Source organism: Symsagittifera roscoffensis, chromosome 9, assembly GCF_963678635.1.
Source record: "Symsagittifera roscoffensis chromosome 9, txSymRosc1.1, whole genome shotgun sequence".
NCBI lineage: Eukaryota > Metazoa > Xenacoelomorpha > Acoela > Convolutidae > Symsagittifera > Symsagittifera roscoffensis.
In genome coordinates this window covers 47,935,442-47,962,555 of record NC_087070.1, presented here as the reverse complement: position 1 = coordinate 47,962,555, position 27,114 = coordinate 47,935,442, and the positions used below count along the sequence as shown (strand labels likewise).

Here is a 27,114-nt window from a genome sequence, read left to right as displayed (position 1 = left end):
CATCAAGGAAATATGTAACGGTGCCGAACGATCATCACACGTCTTAGGTCTTAAGTGGGACCATGTGAAAGACACATTGGTTGTTAGCAGAGGCGTGGATCGTCCTCTCGATAAAGCAATAACTCAACGAACCGTCTTGAGTTTCGTCTCTTCTGTGTTTGACCCTGTTGGGTTAGTAGCTCCATACACAGTTAGGGCCCGTCTTTTACTGAAAGATATTTGGAAAATCAGTGGTCAAAGTTGGGACGACGAATTGCCAGAAGACATAAGAGATAAGTTTCTCGAGTGGCACTCCGGTCTCCCTCTCTTAGGGCAATTGACTATTCCCCGTTGTTACTTCACAGAGCCTGTTGATCAAATTGAGCTCCACATGTTCGGTGATAGCTCGCAGGACGTTTTCTGTGCTGTTGGTTTTTTGCGTGCGCGACTCGCGAGCTCGCATAAAACTCAAATATCCTTCATCTTTGGTAAAGCTCGCGTTGCGCCCATGAAAGCGCTATCGATACCGAAGCTAGAGCTTCAAGCTGCTCTGCTCGCCACACGACTAAAAGATGATATACTGACCGCCCTTACCGTCTCTATTAATCATGTCTTTATGTGGACAGATAGTACAACAGTTTTGCAGTGGCTAAACTCCACTGAAAAATTACCTGTATTCGTCGCTAATCGTGTCGGCGAAATCCTCGAGTCGACCACTATTGATGAGTGGCACCATGTTCTGAGCGGCGATAATCCAGCTGATACCGGTACGCGGGGGATTTCTTCGGAAGCCCTCAAGGATAGCAGCTGGGTTATTGGTCCGAGCATTCTCAGGACTACTGATTGGCCGTTTTTACCCGACGAACGTGTAATCAATAAAATTCGTTTGAAGGGTCCTTCTTGTGATGTTGATAATTGCTTGGAGACATCATCTTCCTTCGTCACCGATGTCACATCAATAAAACATCCCGAACACGGGTTCAATTGGGAAAGGTTCAGTTCCTTTACAAGATATAAACGAGTAGTCGCTTTTATGTTGAGGGTGTTGCCTTCACATAAGCATTTTCGTGGTAAAGACTTACGAATCACCGACCCCACTGAACTTGATATTGCAGAAAGCAAACTGATTCATCTTGCTCAGATGGAATCCTTTCCCGTTGAGTTAAAAACACTCACCGCTGGCAAACCTATTAAGAATAGTAGTAAAATTGCCACATACTCGCCATTTATTGGTCCCGCTGGAATCATTCGTTCCACCGGACGGATTGTGCGCTTAGTGGATACCGAGTTTGATACTAAGCACCCAATAAAACTCGATGCCCGACATACCTTAGTTCGTTTGTTGGCCCGCAGCCTCCACCATAAGCATTTTCATCAAGGATTAGATTACATGCGCTCCGTTTAAAATATGAAATTTGCAATACTTGGGTTGCGTCGACTACTTCGGTCTGTCGAAAATCAATGTGTGACATGCCGTAAACGCAAAGCAAGTACCATCCAGCCAATTATGTCCGATTTACCGGTCGAACGTCTCGGATACAAGCAACCACCCTTCAATCATACGGGTGTGGATTACTTTGGACCGCTTTACGTTCCGGTTCGCAGAAGCACGGAAAAAAGATGGGGATTCCTTTTTACTTGCCTCACCACCAGGGCTGTACACCTTGAGATTGTACCGTCTCTGGACACCAGTTCGTGTGTCATGGGCATTGAACGGTTCGTTGCGCGCCGTGGTACGCCAAGCACAATCTGGTCGGATAATGGCACGAACTTCGTTGGTGCGGAAAAGGAATTACTTGCCTGCATCAAGAGCTGGAATGGCATGGCTCCGACCATTTTTGCACACAAAGGTGTTACTTGGAAATTTAACCCGCCAGGCGCACCCCATCATGGCGGCTCCTGGGAACGCCTCGTCCGAAGCGTGAAGCGCGTGCTGTACGATATCCTAGGCAGTAGGCGAGTCACTGAAGAGGTGTTAGGAACAACACTCTGCTTAGTTGAACAGGCTTTGAATTCGAGGCCAATCACTCCCGTTAGTACCGATTCACGTGAGTTAGAAGCGTTAACCCCAAACCATTTTTTGCTTGGACAACATGCCACAAGCTTTCCTTCGCTTTTACCCGGGGAGCACTTCGATCACAAGAAAAGGTACGTGCGAGCGCAGTCATATGCTAACGCGATTTGGTCTCGTTGGCTTCGAGAATATGTTCCCTCGCTGAATAAGCGTGTCAAGTGGCACACTCATTCTGACTTCACTCTTAAAACAGGCGATCTCGTGTGGGTGATTGAGCCCGATAGTCCGCGTGGGTACTACCCTCTCGCCCGAATCGTCAAGCTAAACTACGGACAGGACGGTTGCGCCCGATCCGCCCTTGTCAGGACCGCAACCCGTGAAGTCACGCGGCCGACCGTTAAGCTCGCTCCGGTTCTTCCTTCTTCAGGGGGGGAGGATGTTGCAATGCAAATGTAGAGTATAGAATGTAGAGTATAGATGCATATAAAACTGAACCAAAATGTAACAACAATAAGCACAGTTGGCCGAGTGGCCTAAGCTAACGCCGATTATACAGGTTAACAGTTGACGTAGGTTCGAGTCCCCCACCTGCCCATGTATTAGTATACTAAAAACGGGGGTTACATCCTATTTTAACTGTTTTTTGGTTCTAATTCGGTTCAGCCTTGATTAAGGTTGACCGCCAAAAAGAGCAATTTGTCTCAAGGACATTACCGACCGGTTCTTGTGGCTAGCTTGCGCCGTTTTGTACAAAAAACGCACAGATGCAAAAAATGTTATATGATGTTCTGATCAATAGAAAAATGCCGAAATTATTTTATTGACCGAGTTATTTGCCGAGAAATATCTCTTACTAATTTACGGATTTGGAACAGTTTTTTTTGGAGATTAGCGAGCACATTTTGGCGCCCCACAAGGGACCCGACGGAATCCGAAGTTATTCCTGAATTTGTACAAGGGACCCGACGGAGTCCGAAGTTATTCCTGAAATTGCACAAGAAACACGACGGAGTCCGAATTTATTCCTGAAATTGCACAAGGGACACGACGGCCTACTGCTTACTGACGGATTGTGCTTCTGACGATCTACTGCCTACTGATGGACTGTGCTTCTGTCGGGCTGTGCCTACTGACGGGCTGGGCTGTGTAATCAGCTTACTGGCGGGCTGTGCTTCAGTGTGAATAAAAACGGTGGTGGAAAGGTTCAAGGCAGTTTGCGGAACATTTTCGCTAAGTTGAAGCCAGCAGTAGTATCCGGAGTTCAACAGGAGTATCCGGAGTTCAACAGGAGTATCCGGAGTCCAAGGAACCGAATCATTGCGACTTGTCATCTTGGGCTAAACAACTATCCATATCAGACACGGGGTCAACTGCAGACGTTTTGTGTGAGTTGAGAAGTGATTGCTGGACAATTTCTCTGCGGCTGACCGAAAAACAAAGAAAATTTGACAACCCGAAACCGGTGACCGCCCAATCTCCAAAACTGTAAGAAGTTTCCAAAACATTTAAAACTCAAATTGTGCTATAAATTTTATACGATGTCATATATGTTCAAAATTTTTCCGCAAGCTAGCCCCCGGTAATTTTTCTCAATACCCAAAAATTTTGGACAGTTCCGTTGAACTGAAATATCTTAGTCGGTACATAGACAAACTGACTTGACATTTTTTCTCGATACCAAAAATTTTTGGATATATGTGAACGGAATATTAATCAGTGAAATCGGAACATAGACAAGAGGTACTGGACTAGTTTTTTGGGTTGGTTTATGACTCGAACCTGCTGACCAAAATTTTCTGAAAAATTTTGTATAAAAAGTAAAAAAATTGCCAAAAAATCCTCAAAACGTCTCCAGAACTCTGCGAAACTGTGCTGTAAGATGACACCAACCTTATATTAAGTGGTCTGGTAGCGAAATATCAGGCAAATTAAGTTGAGTTTTTTCATCCTCAGGTTTCTTCCGCGTGTGTTGTTGGAACTTAACCAATTTGCCTGATCCCCCACCCACCATTGGTGAAACTGAAAGCCAGTTCGCTTCGAGTAAAACAAAGCCGTTTCAGCCCGTCATATTATTGACTTCGTTGCGTGACAGTAAAGTTAAGTGGTCAGGTACGGTGATATTAAGTGAGTTAAGTTGAATTCTTTCATCCTCAGGTTTACTCCGTGTGTGTTGTTGGAGTTCAACCGACCTACTTAATTTTCCAACCCCATTGGTACTTAAGCGTAACGAAGCCGTCGCATAGGTCCCCTAAGTGTATGGTATTCATTCTAGGAGCTAGTTCTTTGGATCACGCGCTCCGAAAACTTCCCGCTCCGTCCCAGAAGCGCGTCAAAGATACTTGCTTTACGAAGCCAGGTTTAAGTTTGAACTTTAACGCTAGGGACTCTCAGAAAACAATACAGTACTACCTTCATCACTACTTGTCGCACCGTAACGACCTCGTAATTTGGCACGACGCCATAAATAACTCGATAAGTAGGCACCGCAGCAACAATAACCGCAAGCTGAGTAGTGAGCAACTTGTCAATTTGTTATTAAGGTATAGGACAAACATTTGTGCGATCGTATACTGTAGACGCAACGGAACCGAGGATATAGAGGAAAGTTTAGGTTCAACAGGTATTCTCATTCTCAACGTCGTTAAAGACTTTATCTCTAAGCGTAAGGCTAAGGACCAGGTACTAATTGAGAAGTACAAAGAGCTTCACCAGCCTCCTTCCCTTGAGTTAAAGACTCTCCTCCTTCTAAGGCGTTATAGCGCTAATCTTAACATCCTTAAGACACGTAAGAAGCGAAACCGCTTACCCCTCAAAGCTCGGAAAGCTATAAGAAATAGGCTTCAGGTAGAAGCTTTGAGACGTCAAGTTCCCCCGTCTTGTAAGCTAATGTTGATTTACTAATGCAAATTTGATTACATACCAAAACAGTATCTCATTTTATTGATTGTTTTCTATAAGTGAGCATCCGTAGAATATTGTCAATTTGTGAAAAACATGGACGAAAAATTCCAAAGTAAGATACGCAAGTTATTCGAAACCCGTCTAAATCTAGAAAATGAGCTGCTTAAAGGTCACTCATTATTACTTGAGTACATTGAGAATAATAGTCGCACTACAAAAATTTATAATGCTGTTTACAAATGTAAAATTGCGTTGGAAAAAGCTGTCGACGTCAATGAGCAATTAATTAGGTTAGCGGGAAAAACAGAAAATCCTGAAAAAATTATTGCTCAGCAAGACCTTTGGCTTAAGAAAGTAACCGAAATGAACGATAAAGTAATGCACGAAGCTCAGAGTTACAAGATGAGCCTTGAACCTTCGTCATTTCCAGCAGCCGGCATTACAGGGAGCAAGGGATCTTTACAACAAACTAGGTCTGAGACATCCTCACACTCGCACAAAACAAGTGATTCAGCAGCACGAGTATCTGAAAACAGGTCTAAGGTCTCTAATAAGTCTAAGGATAGTAGAAAGCTTGACTCACATAAGTCTGATAAATCTGCTTCCACTCGTCATACGTCGACTGTTCGCACTATGTCATCAAGTGAGAAACGGCATGAGTTAGCTTTAGTAAAACGACGCCATGAGGAGCTGGAAAGGCAGTATCAAGTATCTTTAAGACTTAAAGAGCAAGAGAACCGTCTTAAGTTTGAACAAAGTCAGCTGGAACTAGAGCAATTGGCTGAAAATCATAAAAAGCAACTAATTGAAATGGAATTGAAAGCGTTTGAACTTGAGGACAGTTCATCTGAGGTTAGCGAGAAGGTAGCGGAAAGTAACTTAACAGGAGTAAGTCAACCTATTTCAAAGGTAGCAACCGATCGAACTAATGATTGGGTAGACTCTGTTAGTTCACAAGCACCTCCCGACGTTGCTAGTGCGCCAGGTTTGCAGGCCTTCACTCATGTACCCGTTTCGTCAGGACCGACGACTTCCGCCCTCCTTGCTCATGCAATTCACACCAGTAATAGTCATAACCATGAGCACACAGCATTGAGTGACCCTGGAATCCATAGTTATGGACATCGGGCTATGCCTCAATTTGGCAGTGCAAGCCGTTTGCCATTGCAAGCTTCTGTTTCATTCCCAGCCTCTGTTCCATTCCCAGTTAACAATATGCATTCTAGTGCACACGTGCTACCACCACCGTCTGCTGTTCCTTTACAGACCATGAGTTCAAACATAACTAATGGTAGTTTTGCCATCGCGCAACCGGAATCATTACCTGTCCCAATGTTACCGGCCCAACCCGGTTCTGGTTTTGTTTCTTTGTCGCCTGCATTTGCTGGCGGTGGCTTCTCATCTTCTGGAGTAAACCCAACGCCGGTTTTCTTTTCGGCACCTAATTGCCATGCAGCGCCAGTCCAGACGCAACATAATCTTCCCTTTGTTCCGCATACTGTGTCACCTAGTATCAACGATTACTACACAAGTGATGCAAACTTATGGCGATTGGCAGCTACAACTCCAATCGTCACGCCTGCTCAGTGTTGTAATGCTGGAAACATTTTTTCTAATGTGACAACTATTGTCCCATCGTGTAACACCGCCTCTCCGTATACTAGTGGTGGGACTGTGTATTTTAATACTCCCCCAGTTCATCCACAACATGTTCCGCATTTTGTCAATCAAACTAATACTGGTTATCAGCCAGTCAACGAGGACTACGCACCGTCTCCCGCTTATCCGAACCAAGGTTGTTCATCGGATCGACCTCTCTCCGCTCGTGAATTGGCGGAATTATTGATGCATAGCCGCAAAGATCATCTTCCTGAATGGAAGTTAGCCCAGTTTGACGGCAACCCGTTAAACTGGCACGAATGGTTTGGTCAGTTTAAGTCCACCGTTGATTCCGCTGTTCTCACCGATGATACGAAATTGACATACTTAAAAACGCTCGTCACAGGCAAAGCAAAAACCGCAATTGCGGAGTTTAGTTATAGTGGCGTTATGTACAAGGATGCACTGGCCACCTTGCAACGGAAGTTTGGGCAACCACATGCCATTGTTGGTGCGCATCTTGATAAGCTGAATACTTTTCCTCCACTTAAGATGCACAATTCGGAAAATGTCATTAGTTTCTCCTCTGCCATATCTGGCCTCGTAGCAGTTTTCAAATCATTGTCTTTCAACGATGATCTAAAGAGTGTTAACCTGTTAAACCAAGCTGTTAGTAAACTTCCGCCTAACCTCAAGGAGGCTTGGTCGATGCATACTGTTAGACATAATTGGCAGCGACCAACACTCTTAGACTTTAACAACTGGTTGAAAGAAAAGGCCGAGGGGCATGAAAGATTACGTTTACTCAGCTCTAAGGCAAAAAATGAAGAACCGGTTAAACCAAAAACAACCAAAGTTTTTGCAGCCAATAGCCAGGTAACTAGTAAGGCTCAGGATAAGTCTCAGGATAAGTCTAAGTTTCCGCCGTGCGTTTTGTGTAAGGGTAGTCATGCATTGTGGAATTGTGCTGTTTTTAAGGAAAAGAATGCTACTCAGCGAGCAAAATACGTAGCTGAACAGAAACTTTGCTTCGCTTGCCTCAATGGCAATCATAGTTTCCGGCAATGTTCTAGAGCAAAAAAGTGCCCGAAGCCAGAGTGTGATAGCACACATAATGTCTTGCTCCATGGAGCCGAAAGAATATTTCCTCGGAAGGAAAATTCAAATGTCTCGAATAAGGCTGGAACAAACAAATCCAAGGAGAATACAAACACTTCCACCCATGCCGCTGTTAGTGATGTACTTGACATTGAATCTTCTAAAGGGTTGTTGCCAATTGCAACACTTGGTGTATCCTCGGATGTAACCAGTCTCCTGACGTTGGTTCTTTGTGATAGTGCATCGACTCACTCCTGGGTGTCTTCGTCACTCGTAAAGCGTCTCGGCTTAGTAGGGGAGCCCGTTAACTTGTCAATTAGTGGTTTCAATTCGACCACCGTTGTTGAGACTCAGAGAGTCAAGTTTACAGTTTCCTCCGAGCCGAATAATAGTGATTTCGTATTTTCTCTCTGTGCATATGTTAAAGACAGTATTCGGATTGGTTCCGAATTAATCAATATTGCTGATTTGCAGAATAAATATCCACAATTAGCACCTATTAAGCCCATTCAATATACTTATGAGGACGTTGAAATTATTATCGGACAAGACTACTACCACGCCGTTAGACCCATTGAGTTCATCTTGGGAGATGATAAAAACTCACCGTGTTCCGTTCGCCTACCGATAGGTTGGGTCTTAAGTGGTCCGTTGCCGCCGTCCGGTAATTCTACTTCTTCGTGTTTCAAGTGTGTTGTTGAAGATTCTTCTCTGACCGACCAGATAAAATCCTGGTACGAGTTGGAATCGTATGGTGCTTTCAAACAAGTCGATGCCCGTTCCGCCGCGGATAAACATGCTTTATCCATCCTCAATTCTGAAACCGTTCACAATGGCGAAAGATACATTGTGCCTATGCTTTGGATTGATAGTAATGTCAGTCTACCAAACAATTATTACTCGTCACTCGCCCAATTTAAATCATTGGAGAGAAGGTTAAGTAAAGACCCTGAGCTGCGCGAAAGATACGCAGAAACAATTAGAGAGGACATTAGGAAAGGCTATGTCGTTACCGTCGAACCGCATGATCCACGTAAGCGTTCCGATCGCGAGTGGTATCTTCCGCACCATCCCGTCGTAAATCCGAATAAGCCGGGTAAGGTGCGCCGAGTCCTTAATGGGGCTTCTAAGTTTCACGGCACATCCTTAAATAAGTCCTTATTGGTGGGTCCTGACCTACTCCAAAATTTAATTTTTGTGCTTTTGCGATTCCGTCAACATAAGTACGCCGTCTCCGCGGATATAGAGGGTATGTTCCTCCAGGTAGGAGTCCTTGCCCGCGATCAAATTTCGCTCCGTTTTTTGTGGCGGGAGGATACCACTTCCGATGTGGTAGTTCATCAGTACACTCGCCATATATTCGGCGCACGGGATTCACCTACGTGCGCCAATTTCGCGTTGCAAAAAACAGCAACTGATAATATGTCCACATACCCTGAGGCCGCCTCAGTCGTAAATGAAAAGTTTTACATGGACGATTACTTGGATTCATTCGAGAACGTTACCCAAGCAATTAAAACTAGTCGCGATTTGGTTTCCTTACTAAAATTGGGAGGATTTAATTTGACTAAATTTGTCAGTAATGCTGATGAAATCACTTCAGCAATGAACCCCGAGGAATCCGAAACCTCATCTTCACCCATCAAGGAAATATGTAACGGTGCCGAACGATCATCACACGTCTTAGGTCTTAAGTGGGACCATGTGAAAGACACATTGGTTGTTAGCAGAGGCGTGGATCGTCCTCTCGATAAAGCAATAACTCAACGAACCGTCTTGAGTTTCGTCTCTTCTGTGTTTGACCCTGTTGGGTTAGTAGCTCCATACACAGTTAGGGCCCGTCTTTTACTGAAAGATATTTGGAAAATCAGTGGTCAAAGTTGGGACGACGAATTGCCAGAAGACATAAGAGATAAGTTTCTCGAGTGGCACTCCGGTCTCCCTCTCTTAGGGCAATTGACTATTCCCCGTTGTTACTTCACAGAGCCTGTTGATCAAATTGAGCTCCACATGTTCGGTGATAGCTCGCAGGACGTTTTCTGTGCTGTTGGTTTTTTGCGTGCGCGACTCGCGAGCTCGCATAAAACTCAAATATCCTTCATCTTTGGTAAAGCTCGCGTTGCGCCCATGAAAGCGCTATCGATACCGAAGCTAGAGCTTCAAGCTGCTCTGCTCGCCACACGACTAAAAGATGATATACTGACCGCCCTTACCGTCTCTATTAATCATGTCTTTATGTGGACAGATAGTACAACAGTTTTGCAGTGGCTAAACTCCACTGAAAAATTACCTGTATTCGTCGCTAATCGTGTCGGCGAAATCCTCGAGTCGACCACTATTGATGAGTGGCACCATGTTCTGAGCGGCGATAATCCAGCTGATACCGGTACGCGGGGGATTTCTTCGGAAGCCCTCAAGGATAGCAGCTGGGTTATTGGTCCGAGCATTCTCAGGACTACTGATTGGCCGTTTTTACCCGACGAACGTGTAATCAATAAAATTCGTTTGAAGGGTCCTTCTTGTGATGTTGATAATCGCTTGGAGACATCATCTTCCTTCGTCACCGATGTCACATCAATAAAACATCCCGAACACGGGTTCAATTGGGAAAGGTTCAGTTCCTTTACAAGATATAAACGAGTAGTCGCTTTTATGTTGAGGGTGTTGCCTTCACATAAGCATTTTCGTGGTAAAGACTTACGAATCACCGACCCCACTGAACTTGATATTGCAGAAAGCAAACTGATTCATCTTGCTCAGATGGAATCCTTTCCCGTTGAGTTAAAAACACTCACCGCTGGCAAACCTATTAAGAATAGTAGTAAAATTGCCACATACTCGCCATTTATTGGTCCCGCTGGAATCATTCGTTCCACCGGACGGATTGTGCGCTTAGTGGATACCGAGTTTGATACTAAGCACCCAATAATACTCGATGCCCGACATACCTTAGTTCGTTTGTTGGCCCGCAGCCTCCACCATAAGCATTTTCATCAAGGATTAGATTACATGCGCTCCGTTTTAAATATGAAATTTGCAATACTTGGGTTGCGTCGACTACTTCGGTCTGTCGAAAATCAATGTGTGACATGCCGTAAACGCAAAGCAAGTACCATCCAGCCAATTATGTCCGATTTACCGGTCGAACGTCTCGGATACAAGCAACCACCCTTCAATCATACGGGTGTGGATTACTTTGGACCGCTTTACGTTCCGGTTCGCAGAAGCACGGAAAAAAGATGGGGATTCCTTTTTACTTGCCTCACCACCAGGGCTGTACACCTTGAGATTGTACCGTCTCTGGACACCAGTTCGTGTGTCATGGGCATTGAACGGTTCGTTGCGCGCCGTGGTACGCCAAGCACAATCTGGTCGGATAATGGCACGAACTTCGTTGGTGCGGAAAAGGAATTACTTGCCTGCATCAAGAGCTGGAATGGCATGGCTCCGACCATTTTTGCACACAAAGGTGTTACTTGGAAATTTAACCCGCCAGGCGCACCCCATCATGGCGGCTCCTGGGAACGCCTCGTCCGAAGCGTGAAGCGCGTGCTGTACGATATCCTAGGCAGTAGGCGAGTCACTGAAGAGGTGTTAGGAACAACACTCTGCTTAGTTGAACAGGCTTTGAATTCGAGGCCAATCACTCCCGTTAGTACCGATTCACGTGAGTTAGAAGCGTTAACCCCAAACCATTTTTTGCTTGGACAACATGCCACAAGCTTTCCTTCGCTTTTACCCGGGGAGCACTTCGATCACAAGAAAAGGTACGTGCGAGCGCAGTCATATGCTAACGCGATTTGGTCTCGTTGGCTTCGAGAATATGTTCCCTCGCTGAATAAGCGTGTCAAGTGGCACACTCATTCTGACTTCACTCTTAAAACAGGCGATCTCGTGTGGGTGATTGAGCCCGATAGTCCGCGTGGGTACTACCCTCTCGCCCGAATCGTCAAGCTAAACTACGGACAGGACGGTTGCGCCCGATCCGCCCTTGTCAGGACCGCAACCCGTGAAGTCACGCGGCCGACCGTTAAGCTCGCTCCGGTTCTTCCTTCTTCAGGGGGGGAGGATGTTGCAATGCAAATGTAGAGTATAGAATGTAGAGTATAGATGCATATAAAACTGAACCAAAATGTAACAACAATAAGCACAGTTGGCCGAGTGGCCTAAGCTAACGCCGATTATACAGGTTAACAGTTGACGTAGGTTCGAGTCCCCCACCTGCCCATGTATTAGTATACTAAAAACGGGGGTTACATCCTATTTTAACTGTTTTTTGGTTCTAATTCGGTTCAGCCTTGATTAAGGTTGACCGCCAAAAAGAGCAATTTGTCTCAAGGACATTACCGACCGGTTCTTGTGGCTAGCTTGCGCCGTTTTGTACAAAAAACGCACAGATGCAAAAAATGTTATATGATGTTCTGATCAATAGAAAAATGCCGAAATTATTTTATTGACCGAGTTATTTGCCGAGAAATATCTCTTACTAATTTACGGATTTGGAACAGTTTTTTTTGGAGATTAGCGAGCACACCGAAGGTCGGCCAATAATGGATTTCTTAAAAAGTACCAAAGGGGGGACCCTTTGGGTCGGCAGGGGGTCAAATCCCTGAAAAAAGGAAAGGGGCGTCAAAATACCAACCCCCCCCCCCCTCAAATCCACCCCTGTTCTTAGACATTTAGTTAAATAAATGACTCGCAATGAACTAAGAGTTTTTTCATAACCTTTCAACGCACCAAAAAAAATGGGACCTCACATGAAGAGCATGATATCCTTGTGCTGTATGTAAATATTCAAAAGTTCGCCTGTTGGCGCAGATAGTTTATCAAAAAAGGGTCGTTATAGTGTTTTGACAGAGAGCTCGGAAAGTCAATTTGGCCGACTTAAAAAAAGGTCGACAAACTTTTCGATTTTTTTTTGAAAATTAGTCGAGAAAATCCTTGAACTTCTCCTGCATAAAATATGTACTTACAAGTAACCCAAGATGCAAGTTTCAAGTTTGCACAAAGGTTTGCTTCGCTCGTGTCAAAAATATATAAAAACTTTCAAAAACCACGAATCATTACTCGGATTGTTCAAAAGCTTTACAATTACATGAAAATTTGAAAATACTTTCAAAATATAGTTGATAAAAATGCACGAACTAGTTTGTCGAGGAACGCCTGAGCTTCTTTGTCGACATCCTGCAGCAGATCAGAATATACACCAGTGATATCATCTACTTCCTGGAGAGTTGGAAGCAAATCATCAGTCTTGATATCCAACTCTATTTCCTGCAACTCATTGTTCAGTTTCCGGCCCAACTCCTGAAACAGAACCGCCAACATCATGCTTAAAAATACGACATCTAATTGAGGATCCGACGTGTTTTAAATCTCTCACTGCAAACAGGCCGTAGGCTTAATTAATTAAAAAGTAAATAGCACACTGCTTTTATAACTATTGTAATCAACAAAAAAATGAGGCAGGGCTGCTTTTAGATTTTAGGAACCGGGGATTACTTTATTAGAAAAGAAAATTTTATTGAACACAAATGTAGCTTCTTGCACATTTCGGAACGTTTGAGCGCAAAAATTGACACTGTTTGCCGGTTTTTACGCGCGTTCGATCCCCGATTTGGGAAATATAATAGCAATCTTAGTCCAAAATGGATGCGTGTCAGATGTTTCGAGATAATATCAAGCGCATTGGGTAGCAGAGTTGGCTTCTCAGACTTTTTAGCAACCTTTAAGTTGGATCTCTTTAACTACCCCCTTTGGTACCTCGTAACATGTTGCCACCCCTACAAATAAATAATTCCCATCTGTTAAACATATTAGAATTTTGTAACTAGTAACAAATTAACAAATGCCTCCCCCCCCCCCCCCCCCCCATTGCACAAGGTGGAAAGTAATAACAGGGATCCCATATTTTTACCGAATCGTATGAGAGACACTTGAGAAGAGGAGGCTTGAGGTATTGGTCGAACTTGAGTCCCACGGTTGCCGACCCATCGCCTTTCTTGCACTCTCTGTCAACACATAGGAACAAAATTATTTAGAAGGCTAATTGAAAGAATTAAATAATGAAACAATTCAAGTTCAGAAATATTTTTGGATCAAAAAACAAACAAACTAAATATTTTCACAAAAACCATCGAAAATTGTGCTAGTTGAAGTATTAGTTAATTTGAAAAACATTAGAACAAAGTTTGAAACTTTGAAAAGCAACATTATCAGGGGCGAATCTAAAATATGCTCGGGGGGAGCTTTCAATTCAAAGAAATATAGTAATTTGCTTTTGAAGCTTCGCGTGTAAAGATATATTAATCAGTTTTTTTCCCAACCCCAAAGTCAGAACACCATCCTTACCTGATGAGCTGTGCCAATTTCACTTCATCGTTATCTGGCTGTCCATACAACACAGAGGTAGCAAAGTTTCCAGGGTAGCCAGGCACTGTGTCTCTGACGTCCACAACTTTTTCCAGGAACCTGTATGACTCATCCTCACACATCATCAGTCGGAAGTTTCCCCCACTAATCAGGCCGGAGAGTCCGAGCAGCATCAGGAGAGAGAAGGTCAGGAAAAGTAAAACGGTGACCCTGAAACGAAAAAATATTGATAGAAATATTTGTGCGATTTCGGAGAAAAAACCACGATATCGAATACTGTTTGATGGCAAGGTTGTGTAGACGTCTAATTTGACTGTTGTGCGGAGTTTTGTAGGCGTATGAATTTCTGACTATTTATTTTCAAAGCAATCTGATTTCAACACGAATAAATTTTTCTCTAAACGTAAGCCAATTCTTGAAAAAAATAATAAAACATAAATAAATTTTTTAAATGCATCATCATGGTTACAGTATTCAGGAGTATTCATTTAAAAAAACAGCTGGTTACTGCGCAAGTAGCCCAAAATGTTGCAGTCATAGTCTTAAGAACACGCAGTTTTTTTCTTTCAAATTAGTGAGTTTTTCAGTGCTGTGATAAAAGGATCTGGACAAAAACTACAAATAAGGCATATTCGACACTCATAGTAAAACAGGCAAATTGGACAACAGTTTTTGAAGAAAATTGAAGAGAAAAAAATCAAAAAATCAAAAAAACACTTCAATCAGTTTTTGCAGATGTTTTTTTGAGCTTTTGAAGTTTTTGCTTTTCAAAATGGCGTTTATCAAAATCGATTATGCTTAAAACTAAAATTGTCAAGAAAGCTATTGTAAATGGTTTCATTTAAAGTTTAATAAACATGCTGTACTCGCTCAAAATTAGACAAAAAAAGGCAGTTTCAAACCGGTTTTTCTCCAAATTACAAATAATGTTTGGACAATTTTTAATATAGTTTGAATCACAACTGAAAAGACATAAAGTTGATATATCACTCGATCCGTTCCGATAATTTTTTGTGCTGCCTGACATTGCGTGGAAAACAAAAAAAAAGAAAGAGAAAAACTAAAACCCATCCGAATACGAACTCCCTCCAGTGGTCGGAACAATAAACAATTCTGCCCATGGTCAGCCTCTTTTTTGGAGAACCATAATGTTTTGTTAGAAGAAAAGCCGTCTGCGAACTGAAAAAAAATGCATTTTGAAACTTAATTATTATGAATTTTTTTGAAAATCTAGGAGCAAAAGACCCCTGACGGCAGATGTTTCTAACAGTATATATTTTTGCCTCATTGCATGTTTCCTCCTGTTATACTTTTTCCAGATATTTTGTTACGACTTTCAAAAAAACATGCGGAATATTTTTGCTTGGGGTGGTTTTCGTATTCAGTCAAATTTCTGTGATCGAAATCATCGTCGTTTTTAGCAAAATGTTTATACTCCATAAAAGATGCAAACTTCTTTGAGTTCAATTATGAAAAAAAATTCTATTATTTTTTTGGAAATTTGTGGATTGAAAAGTGTCAATATGGCAATGCTCTGGACTAATTTACGAGCGCAGTGAAGATTTTTATTGTCATCCTGAACACGTACAGCGATTTATTATGCGTTTCGAATTATCAAGGCACCACAAAACTGTTTCAAACTGAACTTTTAATCGGTCGTATTAATTAATGATCTTTGATATTGTTCAACACTTTTGTCTTTTTTTATGAAATTTTATGCTAACAACTGGTCTTTAATATACGAACAGTCTTGATGGTTTGTTTTTTTGTAATTTTCTGAAAAAAACATGATTTTGGTTTTGATTCGTTCTGTTTGCAATGATAACCGGAGCCGGAACATTCTATGCTACTTGCACATTAGCCAACTTATCCAGACATTGTATATTTTTTGAATGAGGCCCTTGCCGTCGTAAAGAGCAAATTAAAGGTTTCAACTTTTGAAGTGACGCAATATCTATTCTTATCTTTCAGGTGGTTTTTTATCTGGTCAAACTTTCTATTACTAAGTGTTTTCGACGAAACTTTTTAGATATCATCTGAAAATTTTTGTTGCTGAGAGCTCAAAATAATTTTAAAAAACCATTTAGGATCATTTTTTTTGAAGTAAGTGGATTTGAAAATGCTGATTTGGCTTTAAACTAAGGGGGTTTCAAAAAGCTGCTTCAAAAAGTTGATTTAACGCGCGATATATTGCGCTCTTAAAACACAAGTTATTCGGCGCGTTCAATCGGTCAAAATTGAATTGAGGCCAGTCAAGTGATCGTACTATTAGGACACGACACGCTAAAATCTGTTTTTACTTATCATAGCATGGGGAGTGATAAAAGGAAGAAACAATGTTAGCTTATTTCTTTTGAACCAATTTTCCTTAAAATTTGCAATTGAGTGCAGTTCAAGCAATGAGAGATTTTACCTGATATAGAAGCAGCTTTTTGTTCCGACTTTCGATACGAAAGTAACGGAATATTTGGGCTCGGGGTGGGTTTTTTTTTCTTCAGACAAACTTCGACTTTTTAACTAGCCATTTTTGACGGAATTTTCTTATATCTTTCGAAAGCTATTGTTGTCCTGAGCTTAAATTTGAAAAGATATTTCACCTGTGATCATTTTTCGTAAAGTTATGAGGGTTTAAAGATTGCCATTTTGGCCTATTTGACCGATTTGGGACAATTAACGCGCGATATATTTCGCGCTATTAACGCGTAAGCGGAGAGTTAATCCGTCTTAGAAATCGTTCCAAATTAGTTAAAAGAAGCTTATTTGCCATAATTGGTTTGTTACAAGGAGCGAAATCTATCCTTTTGTATGTACTTTATATAGCGTGTGGGGGGATGATTTTCATTAGAAAATTTCACAGTTTTGAAAAAAAAAATTTTTTGTTTTATTTCATTGAATTTTTTAATGTTATTACTGCTCCATAAACCTTAAAAGGCAGTCGGAACATTCAGGGCTTCGCCCTGATACGAGCAGTCTTGTTTAGATATAGATTCAAGAGGAAGCTGGAAACAATGTGGGGCCCTAAAAGTTGTGACTACTATATATTGTCTATTAAATAGTTCATGGTTTAAAAAATAACAAAAAAACTTTCCGAAGCAAGAAAAATTAGAGTACAGATTAGTTAGTTTTGCGTCTGGTAACGTGCTGATACAGCCAAATGGTGCGCTTAACCCAATTTGTAATGATTTCAGAGCCGGAACAATTCGCGGCTTACGCGTTATTAAGATAAAATACTCAGCGTATTTGTCAGTTATTATGATAAAATACTCCGGCAGTTTTTATATCCCTATAACCCCATTTCTGCCTTATTTTTTTAAATCTTCATCTCAGAACCCCGATATCTTTCAGATGACAAAAAAATCTCCTGAAAAATGGTTGGTCAAAAAGCCAAACCGATCACAATAATGCGTGATTTTTTACTGAAAAAACTGTGAAAAAGTGGAGTACCTCGTATCGGACAGAAAAAGCACCCCTTACTAGCTTTCTTTGAGGTAGTAAGAATCGGGCGGGAAAAAACATCAGCCAATCCATGCTAGCAAGGTTGTTTTAGTGGTGTAAATTATTTGAACTTAATGCAAAAACATTACATTCAGGAAAGTATAATCTATCAGGAGTGTATTCTCGAGTTATGTTTCGAATTTGTGCTCGAACCAAACCCCTGTCTCGACTATTCTTTTTTGGTGTAGCACTGACATGTGCACGACATTGAAAGTCGAAATAAATTGAGCACCTCGATCCGGAATTGTGTAAGAATTTGCAGCCCAACAAGTAGCTTTGCCTTATAGAGAACCTAAAAAAGTGGAGAACAAATTAGTTAGGCTTACAGAATGAGAGTGATGCCGCCACAGTGTGAGATGTTGGTCCTCTGGGCGGGTGTGGCCTCTCCGTCATAGCCACACACACCACAACACACAGCCAGAGTGAGACAGATTGCCAGAAGCAGCAGCAAGGCAGCCACGCCATAGCCCACGTAACCTCTACATTCAACCAAACACAAACATAGTCAACAGACAATTGAAAAAAGTGTCAATGAATTCAAGACTGCTCAATTGGCAGCTAACTGGCCATTCTTCCAAGATCGGACTTTTTTTAATGTTGAATTGTGCAAATAATAATCAAGGAGGTTTCCTTCATGAAAACGAATTTATTGTAAGGAAGCTGAAAAATTAAATGATCCAATTTTTAAATTGTTAATCACTTTTCAATAAATTTTTGCTTGAAAATCTTCTAAGGCTTCTACTTGTAAAAACGACATAAAATGCTTAAACTGACTTAAAATTTCTTTAAATTCCTGTCTCTTATCAACAATCAAAAAGTTATGATCAGTAAAATGAGTTATAATCGATGGGTATAACTCATAGAGTAATTTCGGATAGGGTACACCGTCTGCTCGTCACGCTATCTTATTTTCGGCCGGATAGATTCGTGCAACTTCTTAGTCTAATACCGATCCTAATCTTACTCTTATACTATCTAGTCTCAGGTTGTTTAACTAGTCTCTGCTAGGCTCAATAGATCTAGGGTATACTGGTTTATTGCGGCTGCTGAAGTACTCGGGAGAGTTCAACTAATTTCTAAGTTAAATTCAAATCTCTCTGGTGCTGAAATTACAAGTAATTTCAGCACTTACAAATAAGTGGATTGTTAGTTAGATGGATCATGATTGGTTAATATTAAATACTTTACATTGGTAAAATATCTAATTTATCCAATCATAAAATGTAGTTTAGATCAGGTTCCAAAAACCTTGGTCAGTGTCCACCTTATGTGTCCAACTTTTCGCAAACACGATTTGATTGAACTAGATTATCGTCCGAAAAAATGTTGCCCAGACTTTCGAGACTTAAAATCTGCTCGCGGCTATGCAATTTAAGACTGGGGTTTGCATATTGTGCAAATATCATTTGAATGGTGCGCAAACAGCTCAAAAAGAATTTTCGAAAAACGTACTGCGCAGATTATAGGTTAGGTGAAACAAATTTATAAAACCGAGTTTTTTGTTATAATTGGTTGTGTCTGTGTCTGTTCATAAAAAAATTGGCCACGAGAGACTCTAAAATACCTGTAAATATCGTTTGAGATGATGTCTTCATAGTCGGAAGCTTTACCGGGAAGCAGCTCTGAAATCTAGGAGAAAAAAAACATTTGCAAAACCTAAATCTATTCCGTAGTTCGATTTGTGATGCTTTCACTTACATTTGACACTTGTTTGACAATTTCTTTGTAGCAATCAGAGTGTCTACTAGCTGAAGCCTCATCTAACATCTGTAGAATTGCTGAAACAGAAAAAAAAACTTTTTTAAAGCCACGAAAACCAAGCTCATTTTTTGGTGGCCAATTAAATTTATGATGGTGTAAATGTCGGCCAAGTTCGTAAAAATGTGAGTCTAAAGAGCTATTTTTACAAGCCGTCATCTCGAAAAAAAACTGTAGAATTGAATGAAAACTCGAAAAAACGTAGAAAACTATTTGGCGAGAAAAAGGCAAATTTGAAAATTAATTGACTGATTCGACGGTTATCTAATTTTATCTGTAACTATTTTATGGTGAAAGGGTTATTTATTTTCATATATGTATATTATATGGGTGTATAGTATCAGTTGTATATACTGTTGTATATACAGTTGTATAATACAGTTTCTATATAGTAAAGGCGTATGACATGCAATTATTTTTACTTCGAAGTACTTATTTTGAAGTACTATTTTAAGTTGCAGTACTTATTTCAAAATCATAGATTAATTGTTCGTTCTTTTTTTCTCAAACTCATTTTATGCTTAAGCAATCATTTCCCAAAAAAACTTGTTTGCAACAACTATTTTTTTGTTCATAACGCACCGACAGCAAGGGACCATGGATTTTGATAGGTTATTATGGACTTCCGCGACAAAAATAATCCATTATAACCCATAACAGATGTACCATCCAGATCAAAAAATTATTTTTTTTCATCATTATAATCTTTTTTTTTTCGAAAAAAATTATATTTCCATTATCGTCCGTAGTAATCGAACTTATTCTTTTTTTATATTGATATTGATTAATTTGTCAAGATAATTGATGAAATCGTTTGTTTTAAAAACCAAAAAACCATTACAGTGCATCATAACCAATTATAATTCTTTTTCTTCTTAGTTCTTAATTGGATGGTTTTTGAAAAAATTTTGTAGAAAATTTGCAAAAATTCTGTGCCATGTCCAACATTGTTATGTTGGTGGTTAGACTAAATCGGCCGATCAAAGGATTACGCAATTTCCCCCTTAATTTCAGCTTTTTTCGGCTCTCCTTTTACGCTTCTAGCTAGTTCAGCAAATCGCGGGCACAATGAAAAAATTCTCAATCGCAAAGGAAATAAAACAATTTACAGAGCCCTTAATGAGCTAACTACTACTTAGCAGCTTCAATATTGAAGCCCGTGTCCCGTTCCGTTCAATCGCTCATCAGTTTTTGCTTGACTCGATTAAAAACTCGCCTACTCTAGCAGAGCAGCGACACAACTAGTTCAACTCGGTACTTAACTCGGGTTCCAGCGGAACTCGCTCGCACAACTATTTCAACCCGGTACTAAACTCGGGTTCCAGCGCAACTCGCTCACTAGCAATAACTGTTCTCTTCTCTGATTGAGAACCAACTACTCTTAATAGTAGCCAACAACTGTTCAGACTCTTAAAGCCTCTCCGGTACCCTCCAATTCCTTATCTTTCTTTACACTTAGTTTTACCTAAGTCACGCTATTCCCTATCAGTCCTGACATCCGCCTAAATCACCCCTCCGCACATGTTTTAAGATTATATCCCTCCTCCTGTCAACTCTGCCACGTGCCAACTTCGTTTTCTTTTATTAATCTTCTCACACTTAATAGATAACCGGCATGCGGTAGCTGTTACAATTTGACCAAGCAAACAAATGTCACACGATTCTAATCAACCAACTCCTGAACTCTGTGAATTTCAGCTCTCGAGTTCAACTCAACCTCCAAACCATGCTATGTTTACTCGGTAATCCTCCCAAGGTCTTTATTTTAATTATCCCGTTAATGGTCCGACCTCCCAAGGGTAGGGGGAGACCCTTTTCATTGGTAGCTAATTCGTTCCAAGCATTTCAAATTTTTACCTGTACTCTATTCCAATCTCGACTTTCTAGCTATCAAAGGAACGTAGTTCGTCTATAAGGGGTCAAATCAAACCAGAAAGTCACCATCGATAAGCCAAAGAAAAAAAAACCCTATCCATTCATATTTTTTAAGAAACTTAAATCTCATGCCGCGGTCCTATTACTAACAGATTGCTTTGAGACTACTTTTCTTTAGTCTAGTCGAATTTTTATTAATAGATCATTCGCCAAGCTAAACAGAACCCAATGTTTACCAAGTCCATTTTGAATTAAATCCACAACTCCAAGGTTGCTATGTAAGACTGTATCTCTATCGGCTTCTGCTCTAATTCCCAATATATAAGTTTTCCTCCCGTTTTTTAGCAAGGTGACTCATTCTCATTTCCAGGGGTTGGGCTGGGAAATACGCCACTTTCCGGTGTTAATCTTGGGGCTTTCCAACAATTTTGGGGTCAAAACGCCCAAAGGTCAACTTAAGGTCAATCTTCTGAGGTCAAACTTCCAAATTTGGGTTCAAGATCCTATGGGGGTCCTAACTAACAATTTCCATTCATATCCCATTAATACTTCACAAGTAATCCCATTTCTAAGGCCCAGCATCATTTTTTCCGGAAAAAAGGCTTTTCACACCGGAAGGAGTCGCCGGAGGGTTTTCACTCACTAGGGGTCTTTTTTCGGGGTCCGTATTTTTTGTCCATTGCCGCAAAAAAAATACGTATGCCACTGTAAATCATTTCGCGTAAATTGCCTATTTCCGGTCTACGGGGGTGTTTTTCCAATTGCTAATAGCTTCCGGTCCAACCGCCGAATTTGATTCAAACTATAATACAAGATGTATCTTGCCACTACCTATCATCACTCCATGTTTCAGCTCCCTGCGCTCCTCGGTGCTCGAAAAACGACTTCCGGAAGTTAGGGGTGGGTTTGTTTACTTAGGGTATAAAACCGGAAGTGGGGGTCTTAGGGATCTGGGGTTCCAAACTTAAGCTTCCCTTAACTAGGCCTTCAACAAACTAGAATTTGAGCCCGATACCGCCGCTAGTTTCCGAGTTCTGATATGGCCATTTACACTTCCGCGGACATTTATCACTTGCCCCCCAAGGGTCTGACGGGTCCCGATTTTTGCATGCCCGGTTCAAATCATCTCTAGTATCGCTCCTCTGATTTGCATAATATTAGCTTTCTTAGTTCCGATTTTGAAGGGAAGGGGTTCGACGATTTTGTCAAATTTTGTTTTTTGGCATAGGAGGGACGATATCTTCGAAGATTGAACTATTTCGAACTTTACCCTTTGTTGGCTGTACTATTTAACTTATTGACGAACCAATCTTACGCTCAGGTTACTATAGCATGTAAGACAGTATAATTGCCAATTCTACAGTCTTCATTTCTAGCATATTATTCTGTCGAACAATGCTAAAAACAATTCTTTTTACCGTCTCTCTACTAAGGTATATAAATCTACTAATCTAACACCTCAACTCGACTCTTTGTCTAATATCTAATCCCTCTTTCAACAACAATTTTTTTTGGATAACAAGATTTTCGCTTTTTCTGCTATACTACACCGCCTTGTACGACTCTCCAGTTTTTGACACAACTTATATGCACCATCGTTTACGTGTTGCAACGCAGCGAACCGTGGGCTTCAGTTTCCGTAGACTCTTTCATAATCAATTTATCTATGTTAGCACCAAGGGTTGCTTCCTTGAGTGAAGCAACTAAAAGTCTAAGAAAGATTTTCAAGGCGTTGTGAAATGCCTCCACCATTCTATCGAAACTATAAAGTGTTCAACCAAAAATTTCACTCAGTTTCTATCCGTCCTACTGGTAGAGATACTTCTAATGCAATTATAAATGTCGCGGATGAGATTAGTAAGGTAGAGAGGGAGAAAGAGTTTTCAGTTTCACTCACTGCAATCCGGCAACTTCACACTTCCGATCTCTCACCTCAAGTCTTCTACTGTCATTTCCATCTGTCCTCGAGCACGAGGTGCCTGTAGTCCTGCTGCGGCACCGTCTAGTCACCTTCTCCGTCTTCATTTGTCACCTTATCGTCGGGTGGTCGCCAGCACTGCTTGGGGACCTCGCATTCAGATTTAACCCAGCCCCGGTCAACCTCAGCTTCCCCGAATGAGTCCAGACTTTTTTCATCGATCAATGCGAGTTGGCAACCTTCTTTTCTTTAAGCCCCACTTCCCTTCTGGCGTCGAATCCAGCTCGTTCTTCGTCTGTTTGGCATAGCTTGAAAGGCCTGAATGAACCTTCTGAGCTGCTACTCGCTTGCAGATTTTGACGTTCGTCCCATACTTCCGTAGACATTCTATGTTTGCACGTGGTTTCCGTCATCTCTTGGCACGATTCAGCCCAAGTACTTTTTGTTTCGTACGTGTTATTGTCATCTGGCCTTTGAACGGTTTCTTTCATCATCTGTCCTCCCGCAGAGACATTGTCCCCACTACTCAGAGAACCATCTGCAGTCTCGTCCTCGTCAAAACTCAACTCATCATCGTCAGATCCGTCGAAAGAGCCCTTCGTGTCGTTCTCATTCCCGCCCGGATCAATCGTTACATCTTTTCTCTCCCGTCCAACCATCGTGAGTACGCTTCGTGTATCGTTTCTGTGTGACAGCAAGGATGTAATTAGGCGACTCAAAATTGGAAGGAAACGGCAACATTATCCAATTCCACGCATTGACTCCCCCACTTCAATCAATTTTCCACTCGTAACCTCGCCTTTTACCACAGCTTTCTCTTCACTATGCTCATCGACCGATTTCACATTGTGTCCCGTCTCCTTTGGTCAGACGTGTTCCATTGAGTTGTCGTCGGGTTCGCAATTCTCCAGATCACCTTCTCTCAAAGAGCCATGACTCCTTCCCTTTCACTCGTTTTCCTGACCGCTACTTTCGGAAACTTCGGTGCCGACTCGCTCGGCAGCGTCGTCAACTGTTCCCACTTTGCCGGTTTTATTTTCGCGTGTCACTGCCACGTCAAACCCAGCCATTTTTGAGCCAGAACCTGCACTCTCGGTGTAAGCCAGCGCCCACTTTAGCGGCTTCGCACTCTCCGCCTCACAAGAGTCTGTAGACACATCTGCGTTGACGCATACTCTGCCTGTCTCCATTCCATCTCGGACGCGAAATCGCCCAGGATGGAATCCCAGGACATCTGAATCTAACCTCAATTGGACTACTGCACTTCTTTCCAGTTTTCAAAACATCGTTCTTCATGTCGAAAACGAAATCCTCGTTCCGTTCATACCAAACGAGTCCAAATGTTAGATCAACATCCAGTCCATCGACCACCAAGACATCGATCCTTCTGTTAAATTGTCCCAGTTGCAGCACAGCCGACCCTTTGCCGACTACATCCAAACTTTCTCCGATTTTTTGTCTCAAGAATTTCCTCGGCCTGTCTCAGGGGCACCTCTGATCCAATCGATCGGTAGGTTTTGTAGCTTAACAGGGTCCATTCAATGTCCCGATCCAATTCAATTTTGGCCGCCCTTCCGTTGACATAATCATTCGTGAAGGCGCGACATGGCATCCAGTACTTGTCGTCCTGTTCCACAGAAGTCGATGCAACCATCTTCTCACCTGTGTCCGATATTGGCTCACAACAAAGTTCTTCTCCCTTGTAAGCGTTCATCTGCTTCTTTGCTCCTTCTTCTCACCCAGCTACAGAATGCATTGGCGATACTCCAACTAGATCATTTTTCTGGGGTCGCAAAGCTGAATCCCATTCGAACGGCACTGCAGAGTTCGGATCGGCATTCGTGAAGATTTTCTTTGACTTCTCATCATAGAAACTTCCTATACATTCGTTCATCTATCGAGTACTCGGAACCATGTCCGTGTCAATCTCGTGGTTCTCCATGACTACGGTTGGAAAAATCTCTTTAGTCTCCCCAGCTTGATCTCCACGGAAATTAATCCCACCACTTCAACATCTCGGACATTTTTGTCACATCTTCCAATCAATCTTCCGATCAATCAAAACTTTCTCCGATTTTTTGTCTCAAGAATTTCCTCGGCCTGTCTCAGGGGCACCTCTGATCCAATCGATCGGTAGGTTTTGTAGCTTAACAGGGTCCATTCAATGTCCCGATCCAATTCAATTTTGGCCGCCCTTCCGTTGACATAATCATTCGTGAAGGCGCGACATGGCATCCAGTACTTGTCGTCCTGTTCCACAGAAGTCGATGCAACCATCTTCTCACCTGTGTCCGATATTGGCTCACAACAAAGTTCTTCTCCCTTGTAAGCGTTCATCTGCTTCTTTGCTCCTTCTTCTCACCCAGCTACAGAATGCATTGGCGATACTCCAACTAGATCATTTTTCTGGGGTCGCAAAGCTGAATCCCATTCGAACGGCACTGCAGAGTTCGGATCGGCATTCGTGAAGATTTTCTTTGACTTCTCATCATAGAAACTTCCTATACATTCGTTCATCTATCGAGTACTCGGAACCATGTCCGTGTCAATCTCGTGGTTCTCCATGACTACGGTTGGAAAAATCTCTTTAGTCTCCCCAGCTTGATCTCCACGGAAATTAATCCCACCACTTCAACATCTCGGACATTTTTGTCACATCTTCCAATCAATCTTCCGTTGAACGGCAGTACAACCGGTCGTGGCTGCAACGTCTGAAAAGCATCCAGTAGCATCAAGTTGCCCACAATCTTGTCGACAAGTTCTGTGTCCATATACACGCCAGTTGCGAACGCATTCACAAACTTCCTGAGAGTTTCAACTGATCTCGTTCTCCACCCTGCGTTTGATTTGACTTCAGTTGCGACCTCAACGTTACCCTCGCTAGGTAAAAAATCGAAAAACTGGGTCTCGGCGCGGGCAATGAGCTCTGCTTCACCGCTACGTGATCCTTACATGACGCCCTCTTTGCCAACAGGCTCGGCCAATACACCAAACCCTTCGTGGGCCAGCTGGTTTTCGTCTTTAACTTTGCTCGTTGCTCTTGGGATCTCTGGGTTTCTGCCCCCGTCAAGCACAACTTCGAAGTGATGTGAAATCGTTTCTTCGCAGTCTTCGATGATCACCTCAACTGTTCCTTCCCTTCCAGTCCGTAGCACTCCTCTGGGACGTTCGAGGAGCATCCCGTGTCGTCCTTCCAAATGTTTGAGGCTCATTACGACGTCGACTTCTATCTCAGTAGCCGCCACCACAACGACATCCAGTCGCTCGGTGAATGTCCCAATCTGCACATCCACTTCTGCCTGGCCCAAAAAAACAACGTCATTAACCTGATCATCCCACCACTCGTGACTTTTCCCGTTGACCGCCTCAAGCTGAAGGGAAGATTCTAGGATCATGAAAGCCCATACATTCATCATGTGGACTGCAGTAGTCTCTTCCAGCTCCATCCAAATTAGGAGGTTGTCCACAAACCCAACAACCAAGTGCTGTTTCGGGCAAACCTCGTTTGGCCCTTCAGCCGCTTCCAGCACCAATCTACTGCCGGATGAATCGTCGTTATCATTTCGTCTCGAATAAGTTATAGTAGTTAAATCGGGTTCGGTCATCGTGGTTTGTTCGCTAACCATACTTGTATTCGGCTTCTTTGATTCTTCCGAATTTCTCATCGTCATTTTCTTCTTAGTCCCAACTGCTTCCTCGTTCAGCACGATTGTGACTGTTTTTGGTAGTTTCTCGAATTTCACTGAGACTGGCTGCATAGCATTAGTCTCGTGGCAGATGGCTGACTCTTTGTCGCTCATAAATAGACCATGACACTCTTTGAGCTCCCGAGCACTGAGGACCACATAGGAGTCAAGCAAGCCCTTGCCGACAATGATCAATGTGAACACCTCCTGGAAACTTCCAAATTCAATCTTCGCCCTGATGTATCCAAGGGTCTCAACTTTTCTATTTTTCTCTTTGAAGGTTCCTTCCAACTTCCACTGAACCTCCGGACAGCGGCAGCGAACCCGAGGAGCTCGAGCAGTCCTTCAGATATCAGATTGCAATCTGTCGTATTGTCAATCTCGATATCCGCTACCTCGCCGCAGACTCTGCCACAAAC

The 27,114-nt window shown here is 42.1% G+C and overlaps 1 protein-coding gene across 5 annotated transcripts in view; it reads right to left on the bottom strand.

Moving 5' to 3' along the window:
• LOC134854593 (prominin-1-A-like) overlaps positions 1–27,114 on the bottom strand; it is a 94,896-nt gene that overhangs the window by 32,946 nt on the left and 34,836 nt on the right. For all 5 annotated transcript variants that reach the window (XM_063870916.1, XM_063870917.1, XM_063870915.1 and 2 more), the window contains 6 exons: positions 19,157–19,236; positions 19,023–19,087; positions 17,785–17,937; positions 13,943–14,173; positions 13,509–13,602; positions 12,737–12,898 (listed from right to left, as the gene is read on the bottom strand). In XM_063870916.1, the coding sequence (XP_063726986.1) occupies positions 12,737–12,898; positions 13,509–13,602; positions 13,943–14,173; positions 17,785–17,937; positions 19,023–19,087; positions 19,157–19,236 (785 nt within the window). The remainder of the gene's footprint in view (positions 1–12,736; positions 12,899–13,508; positions 13,603–13,942; positions 14,174–17,784; positions 17,938–19,022; positions 19,088–19,156; positions 19,237–27,114) is intronic.